Source organism: Eptatretus burgeri, chromosome 6 (genome assembly GCF_056783735.1).
Source record: "Eptatretus burgeri isolate ZD-2024b chromosome 6, Ebu_testis_v1, whole genome shotgun sequence".
NCBI lineage: Eukaryota > Metazoa > Chordata > Myxini > Myxiniformes > Myxinidae > Eptatretus > Eptatretus burgeri.
The window spans coordinates 19,720,340-19,746,780 of record NC_140966.1 but is presented as its reverse complement, the minus strand read 5'-3'; the positions used below and the strand labels follow the sequence as shown (position 1 = coordinate 19,746,780).

The 26,441-nt window shown below is 44.1% G+C and overlaps 1 protein-coding gene across 3 annotated transcripts in view; it reads right to left on the bottom strand.

Annotated features, from left to right (window-relative positions):
* Window positions 1-9,491: 9,491 nt before the first annotated feature.
* Window positions 9,492-26,441, bottom strand: part of SSBP1 (single stranded DNA binding protein 1) — a 67,231-nt gene continuing 50,281 nt past the window's right edge. For 2 of the 3 annotated variants that reach the window (XM_085884218.1, XM_085884219.1), the window contains 3 exons: window positions 17,933-18,020; window positions 17,345-17,433; window positions 9,492-9,909 (listed from right to left, as the gene is read on the bottom strand). In XM_085884218.1, the coding sequence (XP_085740344.1) occupies window positions 9,863-9,909; window positions 17,345-17,433; window positions 17,933-18,020 (224 nt within the window). In that variant the 3' untranslated portion in view covers window positions 9,492-9,862. Of the gene's footprint in view, window positions 9,910-17,344; window positions 17,434-17,921; window positions 18,021-26,441 lie in introns of all 3 variants that reach the window. The other variant, XM_085884221.1, reaches the window with a different exon arrangement.

The following is a 26,441-nucleotide window of genomic DNA, read 5'->3' as shown; positions in this document are numbered from 1 at the left end:
GCCACTTATTGCTTGGGCAGCATCAGCGAGTGCTCCGCATCGCCACATAGGACGTGGGACATGATTTCGGATGTCGTGTTGGAGGATTGTATCTCATTCCGAGAACATTTTGAACGTCTCGCAGACCCATTAGGCAAACACAACCATTGATCACTTGCTGCACATGCTCAGTTCCCAAGTCGCTAGCTAGCGCTCGCCAAGCCAGCCGTTCCTTGCTTGAGTGCTTAAGCCGCTTGGCGAGCGTTCTGCAAGAAACTTGGGAACTGAACACATACCCCATAAAATATTCATTCCTCTTGTGTTTATTGTGTGACAAAGAACTTGAAAACCCCAACAAACGGGTTTTTCTTTAAATTTGGGGTTGGTTATCCCGTTTGGAGTTCACACCTGAACCGCTGCTGGCTCATGATGCTGACGACGTACAGGTACGTAGGCTACCATGTGTACTGAATGAGGTCCTTGTAATTAATTTCAGAATCCAAAGGTGTTTATTAATTAACTCATGCATATACAAAATCACATGCAGGACAAGCTCACATCAATGTTTAAAAGAACTCCAACAAATGGTCGCTTAAAATGGAACCCTGTTTGCCCTGAGGTTGTGAGGCAAGTGACGTCTGTTTCACAACATCATCACCAGGGAGTGTCCCCTTTCCCCCCTTCCTTTTGCTTTGGCTTATTTGCGATGTGATTGAAGCCATATGAAACTTTTTTTCGAATGTGCGTCACATCAGATTGTTTATTAAACGATGCTCTTTTCGCTGCTCCCCCGAACCCACGCTCCCTTCAGGGATATCTAATTTTTTCCCCCGGTGGAACCCCGGGGTGTGTTCAGTAAACAAGTTTCTTATAGAGCGCTCGCTAAGTGGCTTAAGCACTCAAGCAAGCATCTTCGAACCCGTTGATAAGGAACGGCTGGTTTGGTGATCGACAGCAAGCTACTTGGTAACTGAACATACCCCTGGCCAATGCTTACATGGAAACACTGGGGTGGAATGGATGGGGGTGACAATTTCGGCCATATTTCCAAACAGCATAAATAGATGGCCCCATGGCATATCTTTACGTATTTAAAGGTTTGGATTTACAACCGATCACAAATTTATAACCTTCCACAAATTTATCCATCCATCCATCCATTAGGACCAGACTCTGTGCAGAGCGTTGGTGCTGCCAAAGCAGTCTCCTGTGCTGCACGGCACAATCCTGGATTGGTGGCCACTCCGACACAGACAAATTGATAACCTACCACAAATTTACAACCTACCATAAATTTATAACCTACCACAAATTTACATCCTTCCACAAATTTGCAACCTACCACAAATTTACAACCTTCCACAAATTTATAACCTTCCACAAATTTGCAACCTACCACAAATTTACAACCAACCATAAATTTATAACCTATCACAAATTTACAACCTTCCACAAATTCACAACCTCCCACAAATCCATAACCTACCACAAATTTACAACCCACCACAAATTCACAACCTTCCACAAATTCACAACCAACCACAAATTTATCACCTTCCATAAATTTATAACCAACCACAAATTTCCAACCTGCCACAAATTCACAACCTCCCACAAATCCATAACCTACCACAAATTCACAACCTTCCACAAATTCACAACCTACCACAAATTTATAACCTTCCATAAATTTGTAACCTACTACAGATTTCCAACCTTCCACAAATTCACAACCTCCCACAAATCCATAACCTACCACAAATTTACAACCTACCACAAATTTACAACCTTCCACAAATTTACAACGAACCATAAATTTATAACCAACCACAAATTTACAACCTACCATAAATTTATAACCTACCACATATTTATAACCTACGAGATGACCCGTGAACCCGTTGAGTTCCCCTTGTGACAGCGGTTGATGAAAAAAAATCATTTCAAGAAAAAAACAAAAAGATAGCTCCAGTGAACTATACTGCTGAAGTTGTTTGCATTGATCAAATACTCCCGAAGAGGACTTGACTGAATCAGTAATTGATTTTTAAATAATTTTTTCATTGCCCGATTTGAACGAAACTTGATACTGCACACCACAGGCAAATGTTGAGTAAGGTGGCCCTAAAATTTTTGCACTATCGTGTACCGTTTTGGCTGTATTTCGGGAACATACACACATATATATATATATATATATATATATATATATATATTTATACAAGATGAGAGTTTTAGTAATGTATGGAAGATATTTGGTCTTCCATTTGATTTGAATTAACTTTTAATCCCATTCAAAATTAAATTGAATAATAATAATAATAATAATAATAATAATAATAATAATAAACGTCATGAGTCAGGGTCAGGTGGCCGATCAAAGTGGGGTTGCATCAAAGTGGTACGTCTTGGTACCCGGTCATCACTGCCAGCAGTTATAAAGTGGAAGTTGTGATTATGTCTCATTAATTGCATAACACACCAGTACACAAACGCCACACAAAATACACCACACAAAATAAGTCCTGGCAAGGGTCTGCAATCTCTGATTGCTCCTTTTCTTGTTTGATATTTTATGAGCATTGCTCCTGTAAATAAAAAAAACAACAACTTTATTCCCACAATAAATAAAACAAATTCCTCATTGATATCTGTTCGTAAAGTGTGGTTGGCTGGCAGTTTCTCTGTGGTTTCTGCAATGTCTTTGCAAGCTCAGGTTGGTAAAGAAAATACTTCACATGGCTTCCTGCTTTGGCAAAAACTGGTTGTAGTTGGGATGATCCACATTTACAGATGAAAGCACCACCATCTGGTATTGGTGCCCACGAGACAAGGCTATCATCAGACGTTTTGACCACCTTGTGTTCTTCATCTGGGGCTGTGCATGTCATGTGCCTCATGTTAAATATCCTCCAAAAAGGGGAAGGAGCTTTTACATGACCGCAATAAGAAAATGGTGGCCGAAGCATCTGATGTGAGCCTTGCCATTACTGGCTATAGCTTTACGTGTTGGTTGTAACTTTGGCTTTGCATACACTTCCTGCTTTGCATTTCTTCGAATATTGCAGCGTCAATGGCTCAACTAATGTCAAGATTGTCGGGGCGGGAGGATAAAATCCTGCGATATTCGGAATGGCTTAACTCCTGTGGAGACGTTACAAATTAATGGTGGACAATGCGCACGTGTGTCGTGAGGAGAAACATGAGAACCTTAGCTCGTGTAATACAAATGGTTTTATTCCTGAACCAAAAACAACGGATGATTGACAGGCAGAAGGAATACGACGGCAGGTTGGGAGGGAAGGAAGGAAATGCAAATAATAAATAATTATATACAACAAGAATAATAGCTATGGCGCCACACTCTGGACTCAGTCACAGATGGGAAGGGGCCAAAACCGGGGGACTCCTTTGGTGTTAGTGGGTGGAAAGGATGGGTACGGAGCAGCCATGAGTAGGTAATGAGGAGATGATAAGCAGGACGATGAGGAGACCAAGACACACGGGCAGATAAATGAACAGGGCCAGGCAGGAACGACAAAAAGGCAGGCAGACAGGCAGGGTGAACAAGCACATGACGAAGACAGGCAAGCAGGACAAACTCCTTCGAACTCTCCTCAGACTCTCAAAACTTGACGGTCCTCTTTCTCCTCAGTTCTCTTTCTCTTCAGAGTGTGTTCTCCTCACACTCCATGATCCTCTCAGACTCGTTTCAAACTCCCTCACACATGCCCAACCGCCATGATTAGGCTCCTCACTCTTCTCCCGAGGCAATACTCTGCCCCTTTGAAGGCATCTATCACTGCACCTGGATGCGTTCACAGCTCCGCTCCCCTCTTCCTCTTGCAAAGTTTCCAGGCGCCCCTGGTAGAGGTTTACATAAGGGTTACACACACAATTTCCTTCACCATAATCCCTAATTATTACTATGCACCACCCCCTGCATGGTGCACATACAAACAAGACATTCTTAAGCTGACGTGTCCCTACTTATTACATCAAGATGGGCTAACTACTCAAACATGGACCATGCTGTTCCATACATTTCTATCTGGTGTATGGGAATATCTAACCCCCCTCCCCCACCACAGGCGCGCGCGCGCGCGCGCGCACACACACACACACACACACACACACACACACACACACACACACACACACACACTTACATAACAATATATTAGAATATGGAGATGTTGATATTTGGAGATCATATTGCTTACAACGTTGATGGTTGGACCCAGGAACTTGTTACCTGGTGTCAGCGACTTGTGGGTAAGCTACAATGACCACAACACTCGTAGCAATTGGACAGTGAAACTGTATTCAACACAATAGGTACAACACCGAACATATAGGTAATATTTCCAGCTGTATTCAGTCAGTCCAGTTTGCACACGATGTTCCATTGACGCTCATCAGCCTGGCGTTGTCTTTATATCTGATGATGCTTTGGAACATCCGTTCTTGTTGCTCTTCTAGATACAGTCCAGTGGTCACTCCAAACTCCTGAATCCACAGCAGTCCTGGTTCCTTCGAATCAAGAGATGAATCCACTATGAAATCCTCTTCAGTTTTGAGGGGTTTCATCACCCATGATGCCATATTGGTTCTGGCACCATAATAGTTAACAAGATAAACAAGCAAAAAAAGGTAAACACGACCGAACAATCCCCAAAAAAATTAGCGTAACCTTCCATTGCATCTCACTATAATTCACTGTCTGTCTGTTTGTCTGTTCCCAGGTACCGCAAAAACGGCTGAACCGATCGCAACCATTTTGGGGTGTGTAATCCTGGGACCCCTTAAAGTAAAATAGGCATGAATATAATAACATGACCCCCTTGACGGCTCCCGTAGGGAGCAGGTGCTTCTAGTCCCAATAATTTGCACTCTTTGGACTTCACTAAGTCTTATTTGGGCACGAGTAACAAAGTCTGCCAATGGAAGTTGATACCAATATTTTTTTTTTTTACAAACAGTACTATTTCGTCAGTGTACCCATCTTTTTCTCACTTTGTATATTTAAAGTAAAAAAGAGATTAGTCAGGTTAATTCCTAAGAAAGTCTGGCACATTTCAAACTCGATGCATTTCAAACGCCGGATACCATTTTAAAATTTATGCATAACAAGCCGTGGTGTGCTGCCATTTAATTTATCGTCACTCCTCTCACCATTATCCCAGCCTGGACTTGTACTGTCGTTTGCTGCCAGGTGAGGTTACCTGCCATTTCACTCGATGCACATATCTACGATGGGTCTTTCAGATTTTTTTTGCGTATGTTATTGTTGAGCCTGTAAATGGCGTTCTATACATCTCATATCAGCCTTGAAAAAAAATCAATGTGTACCTGGAATCACCACTCCACAAAACCTTTATTTATTTATTTTTCCACACTTCTGGTGCCTGGATAGCAATTTATTGCATGGCGTCATGCATCGACTATGGTGGTGTAAGATTTGTATGGAGATGCTCTTCAATGTTTTCCATTGAATATATGGCTTAACGGACTCTTCAGGAGATTCCCTGACAACCAACCTAAATATATTCCTTAAATCATGGAGCTTTGATTTGGTGTAATAATCCTTTTCGGGATTTTCTTACATCTTGATTGATTTTTCAAGGGTCTGCCTGACCTACGGTCAGGGTCATTGTGTTACATGTCGTCTTCCGTTGAACAACATTCCCTTTCGTAACCACGACAGAGGGATGCTTTCGTCCTGCAGTGGACTGAAATATGCACGTCATTGTATTTTTCACAACATATAAGTGTTATAGATTTTGAAATATTCTGCCTCATCAAGAACAAAACATGAGAGAGAGCAAGCAATGGTTTACAAAAAAGTACAAAGGAGAAAGAGGAAACTGGTAGAAGAAAAAAAAAAAAAAACAAGAAAAGAAAAAGGACAAAGCCACATAAAGTACAGTTTCTGAAATGACCTTCAAACAAAAACTACTTTCATTGTCATCACCAGCATTCCCCACATGACACCCAAACAGCCATTTCCACAAAAACACTTAATTCACGAGTTGCATTAACTCTTGAGTGGTACTCGCAGCTGTGGAATAATGCTCCCAACTGTCAGCATACATTGATTAAAATAAATAATATTCAAACAGTCGAGTGAAAGGAGGTGCTTGAGAAGCATCGAGTGAACATAAGCCTGGATAAGACTGGGGTAACGTGGGGCAGACAGCAGAACGAGAAATTGAACAACAGATTAAAGTTTGAGGAGATAAGGGAGGGAGATAGATTTGTGTATCTAGATGGATGTGGAACGATGTCAAGTGATGAGAGTTCGGAGGAAGAAATACAGAGGAGGTTATAAATGGGCATGAATGCATGTAGGAAAGTGGAGGGTTTGATGGTGGACAGAAAGACATCGAAGAAGTTGAAAGGGAAAGTCCTGAGGTCGTGTGTCATGCTGGCACAGCGCTATGGCCTGGAGATGATGGCACTGAGATATCAGCAACAACAGAGGCTGCAGGTCTGTGAGAACAACTGGCCCAGGAGGATTGGGGAAGTGAAAAGCCAAGGTTAGAGATTGGAGGAACTGACAGAGGACATTGGTGTGCAGATGAGCTTGATGGAGAGATTGGTAAATGGGCCTTCTGAAACGGGCAGGGCAGCAAGTGTGGATAGAGCAGGATAGACTTCCGAAGAGAAGGGATGTGTTGAAAGAGCGAGGCAGGAGGGAAAGGGATAGACCGTGGTTGAGATTGGAGAATTGTGTGAAGAGGGATATCAGAAAGGTGGAGGTGGATGGAAAGTTGACAGAGATGGCTGGTGAACGAGGGTGGTGGAAAAGTGTCGTGGACAGAGCAGAGCAGCAGCTCAGTACCAGTCGACCTCACCACGTATATTTGAGGAAGAACATATATTCAAATAGTCGAGTAGAACTTTTAAAATTTGAAACTTATTTTGCAACAGTAGAAAAAATACCCCAAAAACCCACCATAATTACATTTCAAAATGAATACATCAGCATCTTAGCTTCAAATAATGTAATTAGTCAGGGTGGGGTGTGGTGGGGTACAGAATCAGGAAATGTCCAGGGCATTTGCCAAGCTTGGATTTAATACTTTTTCAAAATAAAGTAGTCATGTCGTGCTGCTTTTGTGTTTACGTTGTGTCCCTATCTGCCTTTTTATTTTTCCAATTCACTGTTTGAGTGTATTTGTGCCATTTTTGCTAATGTAGTATGTGGAAAAAGCAGGGGAGGTCAGAGTCAGAGCAAACCAGGATGACAGTCGGAAGAGCGCATTCGCCAACCAGGCTGAACAGTTTACGTTTTGTATCCCACTGAAAAGCCGGATCTGGATCCGGACCTCCAAAATCTAATTGGTTTGTTCTCGTCACCTCCCCAACTCATCCACCATGTTTCGTCTGAGTCCATCCACAACTTTTTGAAATATTATGCTATATATCATTCTTGGCCGTGTCTCTCAATGGTGAAGAATCGCTTTAAAATTCACGTATCCGGATCTTCACCAAAATCTAATCATTTCATCCTTGTCACACACCCAACGTGTCCACCAAATTTTGTCAGAATCTGTCCACAACTTTTTTGAGATATCCTATTCACAGACAGACAAGTGCTTAAAACATAACCTCCACCTACCGAGATAATTGTTAGGATATTGGTAAAAGGCACATTAGGGTTACCATGCAGGAAGGGAGAATCTTCAAAGTTACTGTTCCACCACTGATGTTTGGAGTGCAAATGTTATGACAATCGGGTGATGATGTAACAGTTTCCTCAGTAGATAGAAACTGGTCAGGTTAAGGGAGAGGTTGGGTAGCATGCTAACAATTGATTGGTTTGTGATGCTGGTCTGATGAGGGTGGGTAGCATGATATCACACTTAGCAGCGATGACGATCAGTGAGCGAAAAACATATCTGTGGATGATTCCTTTATCAAAGGGGAGGGGCCAGGTCAGCATTGCCAAAAAGGCCTTCGAAATGTGATTTCCAAATTACACCATTGGGAGCAGTGTCGCGGATATATGCATACACGTACATACATACCTACATATTATTATGGGAACAGCCAAAGGGGTTAACAGGGGTAAGATAAACTAGTTATTTGATTTTTTTTAATGTGATAGTATAAGTGTTTGGTTTTTATGTTAAATGGTAGAACACGTGTCGAAGCATGTTTAGCAAAGAAGAATTGTCTTCCTGCCCTTCTGTAATTGGTCTTCAAAACACACCAACATCCTTCCACCCTAATCCTCGAAATCGTTTCCCATTTGTGATCTGTCTGAATGTGTTATTTTAAACATGTGAATCAGCTACTGTGCATGAGCCAGGGAACTCCCTCCGCTACCCCACCCTGAGAGGAAACAAAACCACCACAAGAACGGCACATAGCCAATCAGCGTGTGGGAACGAGCACGGTGGTGGACTATTATAAAAAGCCGTGCAGGAAGGCAGTTGGAGAGAGAAGAGAAGAGAGAAAGGAGAGGAGAGTTGAATCGGTGCGGGTGAGTCTTGAGTGGTCCGAAAGTGAGTTGAGCGGTTGGCACGAGCGTGAAGAATGGCTGAGAAGAAGTGGTGCGACCGAATGAAGACCACAGAGCGTTTAAATCTTGAGAATCCCTGGCCGCATCTGCGCATCAACAAGTGAAGAGGCAACCGCATGCCACTGAGGGCCCCAAAAGAGCCACGGACGGGGAAGCACGACACGTCCCGTGAATGAGCCCGTCAGCATTGACACCACCATTTGCAAGCACCGTGTGTGGAAAGGTCTTTTCGTTCTCATCCCATTCTTCCTTCTTTGTGCATGAGATAGTGGACCTAAGGTAACGGCATTACACCAAAATTACACGAGAGACGCGCAGGATTGAATACAGTCACTTTTCTTGGTCTCATCTTGGTCTGTTTAAGTGACCTTCCTCTCTGTCTCCTCATCCCTTTCAATAAACCCTGTTTTATTTCACTATTAAGTGTTGGTTGGTGTGTGGTCCAGAATTAGGGACATAAAACTACGGCAGGAGTAAAGCAGCGAATATTGGAAATTGGCGCCAAAAACTCATTAGGAGGGTACGAACGCAGTGGTTTGTCAAGGGTTTTTGCTCGGCCCATTCTTTTGAACTGAAAAACTCATCATAGGCGACAGCCTTGGAGTCATCCTGTATTTAACACTGATGAAAAGATCTATTGGGCTTTCCCGGCAGATGACGTTACAGTCCCAAGGACTCTGTCGCTATATTGGTCACCGTATGGGCGGGAGTGTTGATCGGCTCCACCCGGATCCCCGTAACATACATATAAAAGTTAAAATGCAACTTCTGGCAGTTTCAGGACACAAATCTGCTTTTCTACCATTTCCTTCTTTCCTCCTCTGACAATTTATCTTTCTACTCACCCGACCCCTCCGCCATTCCTACATTCTCTCAATCCTCCATACGTCCTGCACGCATATATTCAAGGCTGCTCTCCCAAAGTGATAAGAATATAGCAGGATGAACAATATGAAGCCATTTCAAACTTATGACAACAAACTTTAGAATACAAATGACAATTTAATACAAATTCAGAAGGAAATCCTTGTTATGCTACATTATTTTTTGTCCTTTTGTTTTCAATCCACAAAATATGCAGTTGTTTATGAAAGCATTTCCCAAGTTGAAGCAGTTACCAAATATACTTTTTTTAAAATCTACTGTATTGGCAAATAAATACATCGACTGGATAGGAACAATATACCATTACTTGTAAATTGCCAAAGCACAGCAAATCTCAATGGAGTGGAAAAGGAAGAACAAAGAAAATCTGGCATAAAGTAAGCTCTAAGATAATGAAAAGTAGCACATTACTCTAAAACAACCGATTTAAATTAACAGAAAAATATCCAATGCTTATATGATGATTCTTCATTCTTCTTCATTTTTGTGAGGATCACTCAAGAAGATGATGTGATCTGAAACAGAGCACAAAAAGACTGCTCAGGAAAAGCTTGAAGCAAACAAAAAAAAATACTGCAGCAAAATTAATATTTAATAAATATTGAGCTGGCATATAAATAACACGAGTTTCAACCTTGGAATCTAAACAATAAGATCCAATGTCTATGCCAATTTTGTATCTCCTCCCAAACCACTGGTTAAAAACAGTTGAAGATGGTACCATATTGATTGTGAAGAATTCATACAGTGCAGGGTCAAAAAATAAAACAAAAATAAAAAAATAACTCGGTTTGGACAAATTCATTTTTGTTATAAACATCAATATCGATAAAAAAAATGCACAAACAAAGGATGCAATTTATAGAGTACGAAATATGTAGACGACCACCAAGACTGTCGGTATGAGCCAACTGGGATGTCCAGAAGCGTTTGCTCTCCGGGGTTTAAGCATCGTCTTACTATGAAATAGAATCACAAGAAACCTGGAAATAGGAGGATCTGTGCTATATTGACACGATGTTCAATAATTCAAACACTTTATCAACTGAAATACACTGTGAAGGTGGGGGTAGGGGAGGGGAATGGGGGAGTGGAGTGGAGATAAGAACAGTAGGGGAAAGCACAGACATATATATATATATATATATATATATATATATATATATATATATATATATATATATATATATATATATATATGTATATATATATATATATATATATATATATATATATATATATATATATATGTATATATATATATATATATATATATATATATATATATATATATATATATATATATATATATATATATATATATATATATATATATATATATATATATATATATATATATATATATGATTGACCCCTCCAAAACTGCTCAAGTCAAAGTAGCTGCATAAAGCAACCCAAGAAGACTTACACAAGGTAGGTGCTAACGCTGTTTCAAACCCTTACCAGAGTTCCTCAACAACTATAAAGTTGTTTACACATAGTACACACACAACAATACCAATGCTGCACACCCCATCAGCTACCACACGGGTTTCATCGCTTATTGGCAAATCATCAGCAACAGCGTGTGCGTGTATATATATATATATATATATATATATATATATATATATATATATATATATATATATATATATATATATATATATATATATATATATATATATATATATATATATTGTCACGGCTGTGGAAATTTGCAATACACCAGAAAGGTCCTCAGGTTAGATATATCGATAAGTTCATGTGTAGTTAGTCCACACCCGTTGTTTAGAGGGAATATGTGTAATTCATTCAGGCTGCGACGCTTTGAGTAAGCCATTTTTCTTTCTCTATCGTTATTTTGGACCATTAAGCCGCCAACGACTGAAACACCACCACCTTCGCCTCTTTACCTCCACAACTCCACCCCGCAAACATCATTTCACTGCCATTCCCAAACGACGCCCTCCAACAACCAAACCACCACAGCAAACCCCCCACCACCTTCGCCTTTCTCCTTTCACAACCATCAACCACACCACCAGTCAACACCAAACGTCGTGCTGTTCAGGGCCGTTCGGTGATTCTTGCCGAACGCGTAAAGCCGCGAGTACAAATGGATGCCTTTACGGGAGAGGAAAAACGGATCAGGAGAGGCTCACGCCCCTTTTTTCCCGACCAATGGCTGAACGTCGGGTAGCGTGGCCCCACCTCCAAGCGCGTTTTGATCCGCGAATCTGCATACAAGCTCCTCCCCCGGTCTATAAAGACGCGAGCAATACGCCGCTCGGGTGTGCAGAAAGGGGTGCAGAAAGTGGCGCTAGTCGAAAGTCGTGGAATCTGAGTCGTGTGTTTGCGGGGATCGGACGGCGAAGGGGACGGAGCTCGGAGTGGAGGTCGAGGGACGAGTCGCGGAGTGTAGCAGGGACGCAGAAGAGGACTTAGGGGCGAGAGTTCGCCGGAGTCGGTGCGGTCCCGAGACTCCGCGAGCGGGACGGAGCGTCCGCCATTCCCCTTTCCCGAACCCGAGCATCAACAATTCCCCCCCCCCCCATCCACGCTGAGATAGCGCAGGCAACCCCGTCCGTTCCCCAACCCAACCGTGGTGCCGACCAACACGTGCCTGCGCAACGCACGCCAAAGGAGCTCACCGACCATACCAGGGGCACGGAGTCAGGCACGTTACGCGGACATTGCGGCTCGTCCGCCATCGCGCCACGAGGGCACGGGTAAGACCCCTTCGGTCTCGTGGACCTGGCCGATCACCCAGGTCCCACGTTCATTTGGTCCACGGACCTGTCTGCCTCCTTGCCTGTGAGGGTGGCTTGCATTTTCTTTGCTTTTGGTGTAAATGTGTGTGTGTGGCGCCAGTCTATTAAGTAAACCCGTATAAGTGCTTGTACATTACTTTATCCGGTTTTAACTCTGCGTGTTGTTCTTGCTTTGACTGTGTACGTGCATTACTGTATAACTGTAAATACGTGCTTGTCTGCGTGCGAATTAAATATCCTTGTCAAACTGTTTCCCGTTTCGTTGTGTCCTTTCCTCTGGTTGAAATTTCCATCTTGCATCACGTAAGGAATTGGTAGTGGGTTGAAACACCCGATAAGTAAAACTGAACCGTCGAGGTCGGCGATAACCCCGCTCGGTTATCCCTTTAGCACGGAACGAGCCGCTTAAGCGGTTCGTGTCCGAAGTCGACCTGCGGCGTGGTACAACTCCTCGGTACGCTACCCACGTGGGTACTCAGGTATATCGACATTTGGCGATTCACCCTATTCCGCGCGGGTAGAATGCGGACTGTGTTGTGGTGAGGTTAAACCCTCACCCGTGACTGCCTCCTGGCGGTAGTTCCAGGAGGGTCATGACTGAATTGTCCGTTCCGGTGGGCGACGCGTCACGATTCGAGTTACGTGGCCGATCGCACACTGGGTGGGCGAAATTCGTAACAATATCTATATATATATATATGAAGACCACAAGGGGAAAACCAGAGATGTCAGGATAAGTCAATTTTGAAGAAACTGAAAAACAAAGTTTCAAGACTTTGGTGGACTGTTTAATAACTGTCATATAGATTTCTTTTCCAGTAAAAGGAAGAGTGATCATTGGCCGATCAAATTAAGCATGTAGCATTTGCCAAGCTTCTGTGTTATTTAATTTAAGATCAAAGAACGAATCAATGTTGCAAACTGACATCACTGGTTATTCCCTTGTTTAATAATTGCCATGCAATTTTAACACAGGATGTGCAGCAAATTCATGCTTGTTGGTTATTAGCATACACATTACATGACTTTGGTGATCACAGATTCTTTTTTTCAACATTAAACGGTCATTGTTTTTTTGTTTGATTGGTGTTCAACGCCATACTCAAGGGTATTTCGCTTATATGACAACGGATTCTCCATTTCTTACTCCGTTCTACTTAATATGAGTGAAAACCCTGAGTGAACCAAAAACCCCTTTGTACACAGGGGTATTGTCATGCTGAAACAGGAAAGTTCCTTCCCCAAACTGTTGCCACAAAGTTGGAAGCACATAATCGTCTGGAATGTCATTATATGCTGTGGCATTAAGATTTCCCTTCACTGGAACTAAGGGGCCTAGATCGAACCATGAAACATAGCACCAGACCATTATTCCTCCTCCATCAAATTTTACAGTTGGCATTATGCATTCATGCAGGTAATGTTCTCCTGGCATCCACCAAACCCGAATTCGTCCGTCAGCCTGCCAGATGGTGAAGTGTGATTCACCGCTCCAGAGAACGTGTTTCCAGTGCTCCAGAGTTCAATGTTGGTGAACTTTACACCACTCCAGGCTTTACACCACTACAGCCGACGCTTGGCATTGCGCCTGGTGATCTTAGGCTTATGTGCGGCTGCTCGGCCATGGAAACCCATTTCATGAAGCTCTCAACAAACATTGTTTGTGCTGACGTTGCTTCCAGAGGCAGTTTGGAAATTGGTAATGAGTGTTGCAAACGACGACAGACGATTTTTCCGCGATACGCGCTTCAGCACTCGACGGTCCCGTTCTGTGAGCTTGTGTGGCCTACCACTTCGCGGCTGAGCTGTTGTTGCTCCGAGACGTTTCCACTTCACCATAACAGCCCTTACAGTTGACCGGGTCAGCTCTCGCAGGGTAGAAATTTGATGAACTGACTTGTTGGAAAGGTGGCATTCTATGACGGTGCCATGTTGAAAGTCACTGAGCTCGTCAGTATGGCTCATTCTTCTGCTAATGTTTGTCTATGGAGATTGCACGGCTGTGCTTGATTTTATACACCATGCACACATGACGCTTAGTGTCGTGTTCCATTTATCAGGTCGGAATTGCTGTACAGTAAACCCTTATATATTGCGGGTTTGAATCTCATGGGTTTGACCAACCGAAGCCAATCTCTTGTTGTGGATAAGCTTTGACAAAGCGATTTAGTTATCGCGGGATTTAATTTTGACCAATCGTGACGGTTATCTCCCACCACGAGCCATTAGTTGTTTCTCGTGCACCATTAATAATGACACTGAAGCGTAAAACGATGGAGAAAAAAGATGATTTATTGTTAACAGTTTCAACTTTACACATATACACCGATGAGCCAAAACATTATAACCACCTGCCTAATATGCTGTTGGTCCTCAGTGTGTCACCAAAACATTAGCAGCAGATCCTTCAAGTCCTGTAAGTTGCGAGGTGGAGTCGCCGTGGATCGGACTTGTCGGTCCAGCACATCCCACAGATGCTCAATCGGATTGAGATCTGGATAATTTGGAGGCCAGGGCAACACCGTGAACACTTCATCATGTTCCTCAAACCATTCCCGAACAATGTGTGCAGTGTGGCAGGGCACATTATCCTGCTGAAAGAGGCCACTTCCATCAGGGAATACCATTGCCATGAAGGGGTGTACCTGGTCTGCAACGATGTTTAGGAAGGTGACACGTGTCAAATTTACGTTCACATGAATGGCCGGACCCAGGGTTTCCCAGCAGAACATTTCCCGGAGCATCACACTCCCTCCACCGGCTTGTCGTCTTCCCATAGTGCATATTGGTGCCATCACTTCCCCAGGTAAACGGCGCACACTTTCACGGACATCCACGTGATCTAAAAGAAAACGGGACTCATCGGACCAGGCGACCTTCTTCCACTGCTCCAAGGTCCAGTTCCGACGCTCACGTGTCCATTGTAGACACTTCCGACGGTGGACAGGGGTCATTATGGGCACTCTGACCGGTCTGCGGCTATGCAGCCCCATACGCAGCAGGCGACGATGCACTGTGGATTGTGACACATTCCTCCCGTGACCACCATTAAAATTTTCTGTGACTTGTGCCACAGTAGACCTTCTGTCAGTTTGGACCAGATGGGATAGCCTTCGTTCCCTCGTGCATCTATGAGACTTGGGCACCCAACTTCCTGTCGCTGGTTTGTCCCTCCTCGGACCACTGTCGGTAGGTACTCAACACTGCTGACCGGGAGCACCCCACAAGCCTTGCCGTTTCAGAGATGCTCTGACCCAGTCGTCTGGCCATAACAATTTGGCCCTTGTCAAAGTCGCTCAGGTCTTTACTACTGCCCATTTCTCCTGCATCCAACACATCAACTTCAAGAACTGTCTGTTCACTTGCTGCTGAATATATCCCACCCATTTACAGGTGCCATTGTAACAAGATAATCAATGTTATTCACTTCACCTGTCAGTGGTCATAATGTTTTGGCTCATCAGTGTAATTGTAAATCAGCGGCACTGCTGCTGTGCCGGTGGTAACTGAGAAATGCAGCATGTGCAGTACTGTACAATGATGTACCTATCTCCGCATCAACACTACGTTCGGTGTAATCTTCCGTGTAATCGTAATCAATACCTTTTCTTTTTGGTTATTATTGCCGTGAGTGATTTTTAACCATGGCTCCCAAGAGGAAAACTGTTGCTCATGGTGAACCCAATTCAAAAAAGTCGAGGAAAGATTTGTCTGACTCAGAAAGTGGAGGTTTAGGATAAGCTCGGTTGAGGCGAGAGAGTGTTATTTATTCGCTAGTTTCGGAGCTGTAGAACGATTTATAAAAGAAACACATCACCAGATTACAAAGGGAAATGATTTAAGAGATTACAGTAATAGAGGAGGAATGGTGGGATCTTTGGGGCTGGCAGGATGAGCGAGAGGTACACACACTCACCTCTATGCTGTCTCTCCTGGGTTCAAATCCTGACCCAGCTATATTCTGTCATCACAGTGTTTCACAGGCAAGGTGCTTCATCATTCCTTCGGAATGATGTTAAACTGGGCGTCCCTTCCACAGGCATTAGTTGGTGGACGTTAAAGATCCAATGGTGACCAAATTCCAAATTCCTGCTCTAACAATTTCTGGGAAGGCAATAGCAAACAACCCAGTATAACCAACCCTTGCTCAGGAAGCTGTGTCGGTGACACCAACGCTCTGTGAAGACGATGGTACATGAGAGCAAGAGAGAAAGAGAAAGAGAAAAAGAGAAAGAGAGGTGGGTGCTTTAGACAAATTACAGAAGGGAAGGGCTACATTTAATCTGCTTTTGAATGTTTAATCTGTTTCAACATAAAGAGGATTTGGTTTTGAACGAAGTACAGAGAAAAAAGGATTTGGTTTGCTCTGGACTGGAACAGAGAACACCTGGGTCATGCAGGCCCATGCAGTGTGGGGCACAGGTGTTTTAGGCCTTCAGGAGTGGCATATTTGCTTGAGGCATGGATCCTGGAGTGGAGCCTTTTTGTGGACTTAAGTGATTGAGTGCATACAGCTGCAGAGTCAAGCTAGCCGAAGGCGAGCTGTCAAGCATGATGTGAGTGGAAACAGCCTGGACAGACCTTTGTCTAACTAAGGTCCCAACACGTGGCCCATGTTGTCTCACATTAACCAGCGATAATCACGATGCATCAAAACATGAAGACTAAGTTTGCATTGGAAAGGGACATTTTAAAGACTTGCAATTTTAACAGCCCAAACTAATCCCACACCCAATTGTGTCACCAACATATCTTGATCTGCATCTTGATCATATTCATTTTATAATCAGCTGGTCAGACTAAAGACATCACCAGCCATCATGAAAGCAGCTGCTGGGTACAGTGGAAAAGCTCCTGCATGCACGGTACACGTGGATCAACTGACAGTAGAAATGAGCATGAGGAGATCAACCGGAATAATTATTAAGCTGGGTTTGGTGTAAGGCTTAAGCAATAAAACAGAAAACTTTATCCATTTAATATTAAATAGTACACATCGGAGTTCGCAATGATAAAGATATTCCCAAACCACTGCATAACTGTGGATTTATACATGTTCTCAATTGTGGGTGTGCAATTGTCTACATAATGTCCAATACCATATACCGCTGAAACTTGGTGGACAAATGACCAAATTAAAAGCTGAACAGAAAAAGGAACTGATAATTAACGATACCTGCAAGAATGTTTGTGGCTTGCCTCTTTACGCTATATTTGTCAACATACTCTGCGTAGTCCAACCTGCCTTCAACGTACACCCGGGATCTACAAGGGAATGAAACGCACCACATTCCCAAGTAAAACATCGATACTAATTATTGCCTGACAAGGTCTTCAAAGCAATGGAAATTAGCATCTCATAAAATGATTATGGGCGACATGTACGCATTTGCAAACATAATAAGTAAAAGTAAAACAAGAATACAACAAGAATACAAAAAGCAGATGATAATGACTTTGCTTCTGCAAAGAAGATATAAAAACGGTAACCTCGACGTGCGCAAAAACACGGGAAACACAAACTTATTGCGGAAAGTGAAAAATAATTTGTGCCAAACATTTCAATCGTCGACATGGATGAAAGGAAATGTTTGCTGCGGCATGGCAAGATTATACTTCATTAGATTATTGCAGCATCAGGCATACCGCTGTGCCAGCAAAATGCACCTGCATACACAGAGCGTTTGAAAAGAGGTTACGGTTATAGAAGCCGACACAAGAAAGTGCTGTTGTTGGAAAACAGTCGTAACTACCTGTTACGTACCCCTTTTTGATATACTGGTAGGCAAGATCACGAAGGCCAGGACGAAACACTGAGATCCGATGCCAAGAAGTTTTTTGTGTTATCTCGCCTGTTGAGAACAAAATAAATAAACAAAAGGTCATGACATAACATCAAAGATGTAATTTCCTCTTTGCAAGCATGCGTATTCTTGACATACACATTTTATATCAAAGAGAAAACCGACTTGGTGATATTCCACACCCATATGAGGAGAGAAAAAAAAATATATATATATATAAAAAAAGAGAAAGATGCAAGTTACACACAAGCATAAATGTGCCGGGTTATTGGAAAGTTTTCTTAGCTCATGACAAATCAAAATCTCAAACATATCAAACATCAAGGCACATGAATATGGCAAACGCCTTTTGTTTGCATTTTTTTTTGGACAAAAAAAAACCTTTTAAGATTAAAAACAAACAAAAAAAAACCCACAAGTCAATCCAAAACTAAGGGTAAATCTCATATGTTTGTTGAAAAGATTGCCTGTGAAAAAAAAACAACCTTTAATGTCTTCAAAATGTGACAAAAACAACCTTTTCAAACAGACATGAGCATCCATAAAAAGGGTGTGGGACATGATGGTAGACGTACTCCAGAGGATGGTGCTTGTTCGAGGCAAAGCTCAAGGGCACGCCGCCCTACCCTTAAGTACCAGTCATTTCTGTGTCAGGCACAAATATAAATATTTTTAGAAGTAAAGGCCAAGAAGTTTGAGTAATATAACAAATTGTTGGAGAACCACTCATTTGCTCCAATTTTCTCTCACCTGTGGAACCAACTTCCCCAGTCTGTTGAATCCCATTATTCCCTCCATGGCTTCAAGGCAGTGTGACTACTCCTGGCTTTTTTTACAACATCTTGGCGATTCGTTGTTCACCTTGGCGTCTTGGTTTTCTCTAGCTTTTCTTGGCGTATAGGTTTTCTATCATCATCGCTTTTCTGAAACCTTTTGAATTCTTGGATTTTTTTTATTGGCTCACCTTGGCATTTATGAAAATGAGGAGTGGTCACACTGCTTCAAGGGAGCTGTTCTCTACTATCTCAGTTCACCCCCCCATCCATACTCATGATCTCTTCTACCCCAAATGACCCCATTCCCAAGCACACAAGCAATCCCCTTTTCCAAGTTTTTTTGTGATTTCCTCTCCCACCCTCTCCCTCACCCCTTTTCATTTGTTCCCTTTCTTTTTGATCCCCACCTCCCCCTTCCTTTTCTTGCTGTATTTCATTCAGCTTGTGTGCAGCTTGTTCACCCCAATGTGTCCTCCCCCCCTCCCCTTGATCTCATTCTTACTTGTACTCTGCTGTTGGTGCTTCCCCCTTTCCATTTTGTTCCCTTCCATTCTGCTATCGCTCTTCCACGCGCCTCAATCATGTGTACGAAAAAAATAGAACGTACTGGATTTCAATGGCATTTATGGCTCGAGGAAAAACAATCCAGAAAGGGATGAGATAACAATTACAAGAGCCTAAGGTAACTCCTGACTTTGCATTCTTCTGTTGAAGCAAGAGAAAAAACATAAAGAACAGGTGAAAAGTCAACTTGACATTCTGATAAAGTGGGTGTGCCATACAGCTGCCACTTTTGACATTACCTTGAATGCCAAAGCACACCGAAAAGCAGAAATACAGGCCCACAGAGATTTTTCAATTGTGCCCAGCTGTTTTCAACTGTGTACATTAATTTAGTGAGGCCTCATCGAGAACATTATAAAAGTTTTTGTCACCACACATGAGGAAGTGCCATCGAGAGGGTTCAGCATAGAGCAACGACATTGATTCACGGACAAGCTCGACAAAGCTACGAGGAGCCGCTGAAGGAGGAAGGACTATATCAATTAGAACGGAGGTGATTATGAGGAAACACACAACATAAATGCAGAACCAGCAGAATGGACAGTTACAGAACCAATGGCCAGAGCATAAGAGCAAAGAAGAGAAGAGTTAGGATGGTAGAAAGGCAGGGGACATTTCCTTAGAGAGCATCTTCTATACTAATAAATGTCAGAGTGTGTCAGTGTGTCAGTCAGTCAATCAATCAGTGTGTGTGTGTGTGTGTGTGTCTGTGTGTGTGTGTGTGTGTGTGTGTGTGTGTGTGTGTGTGTGTGTGTGTGTGTGTGTGTGTGTGTCTGTGTGTGTGTTTGTCTCCTCCACAACTCCAAAACTATGAAACCTCACAGCCTGAAACTTTGCATGCATACTAAAGGAACTCCAAGAGAGTGCATGCATGAAAATTGGGTGTTTGGGTTAATTAAAACACCCCTTTTGAAGATAATTAATGGTCTTATTTAATTATATCCTTTATCAGGCACATCCTTGGACACCTCACTCTTGATGGGGTCTTAAGGCGCATCCTTGGTTACCTTACCGAGGTTTTAATTCGCCATTTTGTTGGGCCTGATCAGCAATGCCTTGAGTTGGAAGAGGCTGCAACACTTTATGATAGATAAAGCGCTCAAAATGTTTTTGTTTTTTTTCCACTTTCCTCACTCATCAGCAAATGCCTGTTCATCATCGCTACAAATTGCTGTGTACATTGCTTTTGTAAGTGCTATAGTTTTCAAATTCGGAGCTTGGAGCGATTTCATGCATTATACGATACGATTTTCCACGATCAACTCTCACAGACATTCAAGTATATCATAGAAATATAATTTGAGTTTGGAGGATCTGATCATGTGGGCGAAGTAACTCGAAATCTGGAATGAAATCTGAAAATGTGAAAAAAATCGGCGATGTTTAGTTTTTTGCGGGTGTGTGGCATTACCAATCAGCTTGCTATTACTTGCCAAGCCAACAGTTCCTTATGAACCATTTCATTGGAATGCTTGCTTTGTTGCTTAAGTCACTTGCCGAGTGCCCGACAGTCGAGAGTGGTACAGTTCGTGTCCCGATCGGGATGTACACTCGGCGGTTGCTCCAGGGTAGAGCTACATATGGATAGAGTTGTATCTGTAATGGGACTCTCCACTGGTGTGTGTGCATACCTGCATGCTTGGTTAAGGGCGCTGTGGTGACAAAGTTTCATCCTGTATGTTATGATGATGATGGGTGGTGGAGGTGTTAACTTTTAACCTCAGCAGCGTACGAGCGATCATGTTTTCCTTTGTCCTTTATGGTGAATTGAAGGTCGTGACGCGCGATCACATGTCGCGCGGCTCGTGCACGGGATAGATAAAGCCAAGTCTCCGCACGGTCGGGGTGATTGTCCCTGGGGCATTGTCATTTAAGGCGGCGGTCCACTTGGTGCTCGTTGAATGGTAAGAATTGATAGTATACCGGACTCCGTGCTTATGCTGATTTATTTTGCGGTGATCAACTGCACGTGTATACATTGCTGCATATGTACTTCTTGCTGCACCTGTATCCCCTGATGTGCCCGTAGAAGCGGCTTCAATCAAATGGAATAAAGCCTACACTCCGAAGGTTTTTCTCTCGCTTTCATTACAATTTATTCCATTTGATTCCCTCGGCTCTCTCAACCAACGATGGACAAGATCTACAAACCAGAGAGGTTCGACGCAGACCCAAACGCGACTGACTCGGAAATGAAATGGTCGCATTGGTTCCGTTCCTTCTCACACTATCTTACCATCATCGAAGAGGGAGCCGACAAATTGGCCGCCCTTGTGAATCATGTCTCGCCAAGTGTATTCAGGCTCTTCTCGGAGTGTGACACCTACGACGCAGCGATCGACGTGCTGCGGGCGCTCTACGTGAAGCGCAAGAACGAGGTGTACATATGACATCTTCTCAACACACGCAAGCAAGCAGCCGGGGAGACAATCGATCAGTTCCTGCAAGCTCTGAGGCAGTTGGGAAAAGACTGCAGTTTCCGGGCTGTAACCGCCGAGGAACACCGAGATGAAGCGACCAGAGAAGCGTTCATCCAAGGGCTCAGGTCAGCCCCCATACGGCAACGCTTACTGGAGAAAGCGCAACCCACTCTTGAAAAGGTAGCCGACCAGGCTCGAGCGATGGATACGGCACAGCAGCAATCTGAGTCATATGGGACACCGATGTTGCTAATGAACGCCGCTACGGTGGAAACTCAGGGAACCCCTCAGGGCACCCCTGACACAGAGGATGGAAAAAAACCCGAGGAATTGGATACCCAGACCTCGTCAAACTCCTGAGCAACTACTTTGGTTGGTAAATGCTTCTTTTGTGGGTACAAAAGACACCCCCGCAACAAATGCCCTGCCAGAGATGCCACATGCATGAATTGTGACAAGAAAGGGCATTATGCCAGGGTATGCAAATCTACTCTAAGGAGAAATAAACCCACTTCTGCGGCTCTCTACTCACAAAAGAAACTAACTGCAGCCTCACCGGGGAATCTATCCAAGGCTATCATCAACATGCGAATTAACGGGCATATGGCTGAGGCTCTGATTGATACCGGTAACTCTGAGAGTTTCGTCAACAGCTCACTAGCGAAGGGCAGGAAATGGAAGATCCACCCGACAGACAATACGGTATGCATGGCCGCCACATCACTACAGTCCCGCGTACGAGGGTACTGCAATGTTGAATTGGACGTAAAAGGGTACACGCATCGGGATGTAAGGGTACTGGTGCTTCGTGATTTATGCGCAGACGTAATTCTGGGTCATAATGTCCTCAAGCAGCACACGAGCGTCGAAATACCCTTTGGAGGAAGCAAACCTCGTCTAATTTTAAATGCTCTGACCACCGCAGAGGTTTCGTCCCCCCTGCTGTTTGCTAACTTGTCGCCGGACTGTAAACTGATAGCGATCAAATCGCGACGATATACCACTGCTGATATGAACTTCGTCACTTCTGAGACCAAGCGATTACTGGAAGAAGGTATTATAGAACCGAGTGATTCGCCATGGCGCGCGCAGGTGTTGGTGACCACCAACCAGAACCATAAGAAACGAATGGTTGTCGATTACTCTCAAACGGTCAAACGTTTCACCCAACTCGATGCCTACCCTTTGCCGCGCATAGACGAGATGGTCGAACGCGTGGCCAATTATAAAATATTCAGCACCATCGATTTGCGAAGCGCCTATCATCAAATTCCCATCCGAGAGGAAGACAAACCTTACACCGCGTTCCAGGCAGGTATACGCCTCTACCAATTCAGGAGGATTCCGTTCGGTGTCACCAATGGAGTGGCTTGCTTCCAACGAGTTATGGACGACATCATCTCGGATGAAAACCTCAAAGACGCTTTTGTTTACGTGGACAATGTCACGGTGTGCGGTAAGGATCGGGGGGGGAACATGATATGAATCTGGACAGATTCTTGAGCATTGCTAGAAAATATAATCTGACCCTCAACTACGAGAAATGCGTATTCTCGGCAAGGTCAATTGACCTTCTCGGCTACACAATAGCCGACGGCACGATAAAGCCCGATCCTGAACGATTGCGCCCACTCCGTGAGCTACCCCCACCTCAGGACCTGCAGACAATGCGTCGGGTGATCGGGATGTTCGCTTACTACGCGAGACGGATCTCCCAATACTCCGAGAAAATACATCCCCTAGTGCATTGCAAAAACTTCCCACCAGATGCCGCTGTTGTAAAAGCTTTCCACAGCCTCAAAGATGATATCGGTTATTCCGTGGTATTATCGATCGACAGCTCGGTGCCGTTCGTGGTGGAAACGGATGCTTCCGATCACGCGATAGCTGCGACGCTCAATCAGTCCGGACGACCCGTCGCGTTCTTCTCGAGAACTCTCTCTGGAAGCGAGCAGAGATACTCAGCAATAGAGAAGGAAGCGTACGCTATTGTCGAAGCCCTACGTAAATGGAGACACTATTTACTGGGAAACCACTTCACACTCGTCACGGACCAGCGATCCGTTGCATTCATGTTTGATGGGAAAAATAACGGGAAAATTAAGAATGAAAAAATTATGAGATGGCGGATAGACCTAGCTTGCTATAGTTACGACATTGTTTACCGGCCCGGGAGGGAAAACCCTGCTGCAGATACCTTCTCTCGGGTCTACTGTTCGGCGACAATCAGTCGGGCTTTGCAAGACCTCCATGTGTCTGTGTGCCACCCGGGAGTAACCAGAATGGCACATTTCGTGCGCAGACAAAACCTTCACTATTCTATCGAAGATATTAAACAAATGAATGCTTCATGCCCTGTCTGTGCTGAACTAAAACCCAGATTCTATGGCGCGGCATCTGGCAGGTTGATCAAGGCCACTTCTCCCTTCGAGAGACTAAATATCGACTTCAAAGGGCCCCTGCCGACCGAGACAGACAATAGATACATATTCACTGTTGTTGATGAATACTCAAGGTTCCCTTTCGCATTTCCGTGCTCGGATATGACCTCGGGCACTGTCGTGAAATGTCTGTCTGACCTCTTCGCTATGTTTGGGAAACCTTCGTACATACATTCAGACAGTGGGCCGTGTTTCATATCGGCCGGGCTAAAACAGTTCCTATTAGAGCACGGCATAGCAACTAGTCGAGCGACGGGTTACAACCCACAGGGTAATGGGCAGGTGGAACGATATCATGGAACCATTTGGAAAGCCGTAACTCTGGCGTTGAAATCGAGAAGACTGGGCCCCGAGCAATGGCAGGTTACCCTTCTCGACGCTCTGAATTCCATACGCTCTTTGCTCTGCACGTCCACCAATGCAACTCCTTACGAACGAATGTTTACTCATCAGCGACGTTATGTTGACGGCCAAACGGTGCCCAACTGGCTAACCCATCCCGGAACAGTGTTCATGAAACGCCCGGTACGACAAAGCAAGTATGAACCCATGGTGGAGGAGGTCGAACTCATCGATGCTAATCCAGAGTATGCTCATGTCAGACTTCCTGATGGCAGGGAGACCACTGTGTCGGTTCGCCATTTGGCTCCCTCAGGTACTCCTCCCGCAGGTACACCACCATCTGGCACTCCTCCCTCTGACATCCCCTCCCCAGGTGTTCCCCCCCCAGGAACTCCACCCGGGAATGGTGGCGACGGAGCTGCCGCGTTCCACCCGAGAGCGATCGAGGAGTCATCCCCGGCGCGAGTCGAGGCTCACCAAGAGGATCGGAAGCCTCCCTCAAGTGAAACCGCCATTTACTCCCGGAGAGGTCGACGGATAAAACCCCCTCGCCGACTCGATCTGTAAAGGGGATTATCGGTATCCTCGATGCTCATGCTCCTATATGCTCATTATATCATATATCGATGCTCATTACCATGCTCCTACAACTCAAAATAATCCTCACTGCTTGGCATGTATGCTTCTGTAGTTTAAATAGTTCGCGCTGCTTGAAATGTATACTCCTATAGCGCTGAAGCAATCATGGTGCGTTAGTTGGGCCTCTAGTTACATTTTAAAGACGGGGAGAATGTGGTGAATTGAAGGTCGTGACGCGTGATCACATGTCGCACGGCTCGAGCACGGAATAGATAAAGCCAAGTCTCCGCACGGTCGGGGTGATTGTCCCTGGGGCATTGTCGTTTACGGCGGCGGTCCACTTGGTGCTCGTTGAATGGTGAGAATTGAGAGTATACCGGACTCCATGCTTATGCTGATTTATTTTGTGGTGATCAACTGCACGTGTATACATTGCTGCATAAGTACTCCTTGCTGCACCTGTATCCCCTGATGTGCCCGTAGAAGCGGCTTCAATCAAATGGAATAAAGCCTACACTCTCTCGCTTTTTTTCTCTCGCTTTCATTACAGTGACTGTTTCTCAAGCAATTTGTTATTTTATATGAACCAGGTGTGCTTTACAAACGTTAGATGCTTTCTCTTTGTCAGTTTCTTTGTCAGTATCAGTTTCAAATACATTTGATAACACCCGATATCTGAGCCTTTTGCCGTATTAACATTTTTTCTAAATTACCGAGCCAAATTTTTTTTCTACCAATCACGAGTAGTAACTGTTTCTAAAGTACTTTGTTATTTTATATCTTGGTTTTTCAAACCCGGGGGCACGACCCCAAGTGGGGTCGCCGAGCAAATTTCGTGGGGTCGCGGGCGTCCGCTTGCAGCGAAAAAAAATTGTCTATTTTCGATCGGTGTTCACTTTTACGGGATGTAATATAAATGGTTCGTTCAAAGTATGGGAACCGGCGCAACATGACGCTTGGAATGGGATCCAGCCGATGCGCGGGCTCGCTGAAGGGCAGTTCATTTTGGCGGGAAATTAGTGGTTTGATCCACGGCCTCTCAGACTCAGACTCTGACTCTATCATTAACGTCTACAGTATTCATGTCTCCACGTACGACTCGAGACCTTATTTGTGATGGCAGCACCGGCCTCCAGCAAATCTCGAGAACGTTCTTACCAGGATAAATTTCTGGACCTTGGATTTTACTACGTGGTGGATAAAAGTGGGGCACAGAGGCCTCATTGTGTGATTTGTTTCGAAGTGCTTTCTACGGAGTCTATGAAACAAAATAAGTTGCAGAGGCATTTGACTACAAAACATGCGCCTTATCAGGATAAGGAGAGAGCGTTCTTTGAGAGGAAACTT